General features: G+C 42.0%; 1 protein-coding gene across 1 annotated transcript; it reads left to right on the top strand.

The window, feature by feature from the left end:
- Positions 1-491: 491 nt before the first annotated feature.
- LOC110931639 lies at positions 492-866 on the top strand. The gene has a single exon (XM_022175024.1). The coding sequence runs from the start codon at positions 492-494 to the stop codon at positions 864-866; it is 375 nt and encodes a 124-aa protein (XP_022030716.1).
- The last annotated feature ends 1,017 nt before the right edge of the window (positions 867-1,883 follow it).

The raw sequence follows: 1,883 nt of genomic DNA, 5'->3' as shown, positions 1-1,883 counted from the left end.
CACTCTCTGGAGCGACTTTAAGGGTCTGATCAAGGAAGAGTATTGTCATAGGGACGGCATTCAGAAGCTGGAGGTGGAATACTACGTTTTGAAAATGGTTGGATCAGAGATCGAGGCATACACCAAAAGGTCTAACGATTATGCAGATCTTTGTCCAAACTTGTCACAGCCTTCCTACAAGCGAATCAAGCTCTACCTCGAGGGTCTAGTTCCTGAAATCCAAAACTTAGTGACTTCAGCCAATCTCCCCACAATCCAGCAAGTCATTCGCTTGGCACACCGTCTCACCGACCAAGCAGTTGAACAAGGCAAGCTGCCAACTGTCAGGACCTGAAATAATCCTTGAAGCCACGAATAAAATTATACAGATCTGTGATAGGCTCAAAGCTGCCCATGATAGGTAGAAGAGCTATGCTGATAAGAGGTGAAAACCTCTTAAGTTCCAAATTGGGGACAAAGTATTATTGAAAGTGTCACCTTGGAAAGGTATCATGAGATTTGGAAAGAAGGGCAACTTGAGCCCGAGATTTATTGGACCATTCGAGATAACCGAATGTGTCGGTTCCGTAGCTTATAGACTTAAGCTACCTGAGGAGCTTAGTCGTATCCATGATGTGTCCCACGTTTCAAATTTAAAGAAATGTCTAGCCAATGAGTCGCTAGCTTTGACGCACCATGATGTGCAAATTGATGAAAACCTGAGGTTCATTGAGAAACCGATTTCGATTGAGGATCGACAGGTTAAAAAGCTTCGTAAGAAACTGATCCCCATCGTGAATGTCAAATGGGATTCCCGTCGTGGCCCAGAATATACATGGGAGGTTGAAGCAAAAATGAGACATAAATACCCATATTTATTTGAATAAAATCTCGAGGACGAGATTACTTTTAAGGGGGTGAGGATGTAACACCTCGGAACTTTATAACGAATAATATGGCAACACATGTCCAATCAACTCTCAAATATGCCAAATTATTTTGACGAGAGGGACTATGTATGTAAAATTGTGGAAGATTGGATGTGGAGGGGTCATTTGTCACAAAACGCCAAATATTGGCTTCTAAAGGTGCCTTACAGACTGTAAGGCATACGCCTTATGGACCTTAAGGCATTAATAATTATTTTGGTCCCTAATGACTCCTTACGGACCGCAAGGCTTATGCCTTACGGACCGTTAGGCATTTGAATAAACCGTTAGTGCGTTGAGGTCGTTATGGACCGTAAGCCACCACCCCTTACGGTCCATAAGGGGTGCGCTAGTAGAATGCAGCTAGCAATGGTAGCAGCTGTTGCCTGCCACTTCTCTCGCGAATTGGCACCATCTCTCTACTTCTTCCACCTCGATGGACACTAGTTAACATCTGAGAAACATTGCAAACACTTGGCATGATCTCATACTCCTTGTGCAAGTATAAATAGAGGCATCATGGAGCCTTCACAACTTGCACCTTCACTTTTCTCATTATCTAATCTTCTGGAGTGCTTCTAATCTATAGAGGCCTCCTCTCTAGAGTTTAATCTCCGCCTTGAACACTTGTAAGTGTTCTTTTTCATTTATAGGCTAGATAATGGCCGAAAGTCAAGAAAATTGACTTTTGCTTTGACTTTCGGTTATGATCATTTCCGTCAAGCCAATGTTCGAATCGAACATGGCTACGTGATCGTAATAATGTTGGTGTCAGTCCCATATGAGGGAACCTTCTGAAGATCATGTTAAGTTATACAAAACGCAGATTTTCGTAAATTATGTTAAATGAACTTCTATGTATCGAAACCTTGATTTGTAACATAGTATCAGTTTGTATAACAGATTAGGACATGTTAGATCATGTCCAACCGTCATTTCCTGCTTAAAGCTCGATTCGCAACCGAAAGTCAAATA

Source organism: Helianthus annuus, chromosome 8 (assembly GCF_002127325.2).
Source record: "Helianthus annuus cultivar XRQ/B chromosome 8, HanXRQr2.0-SUNRISE, whole genome shotgun sequence".
NCBI classification, from domain to species: domain Eukaryota; kingdom Viridiplantae; phylum Streptophyta; class Magnoliopsida; order Asterales; family Asteraceae; genus Helianthus; species Helianthus annuus.
Note: the sequence above shows the minus strand (reverse complement) of the source record. Positions and strands in the feature narration are given on the sequence as shown.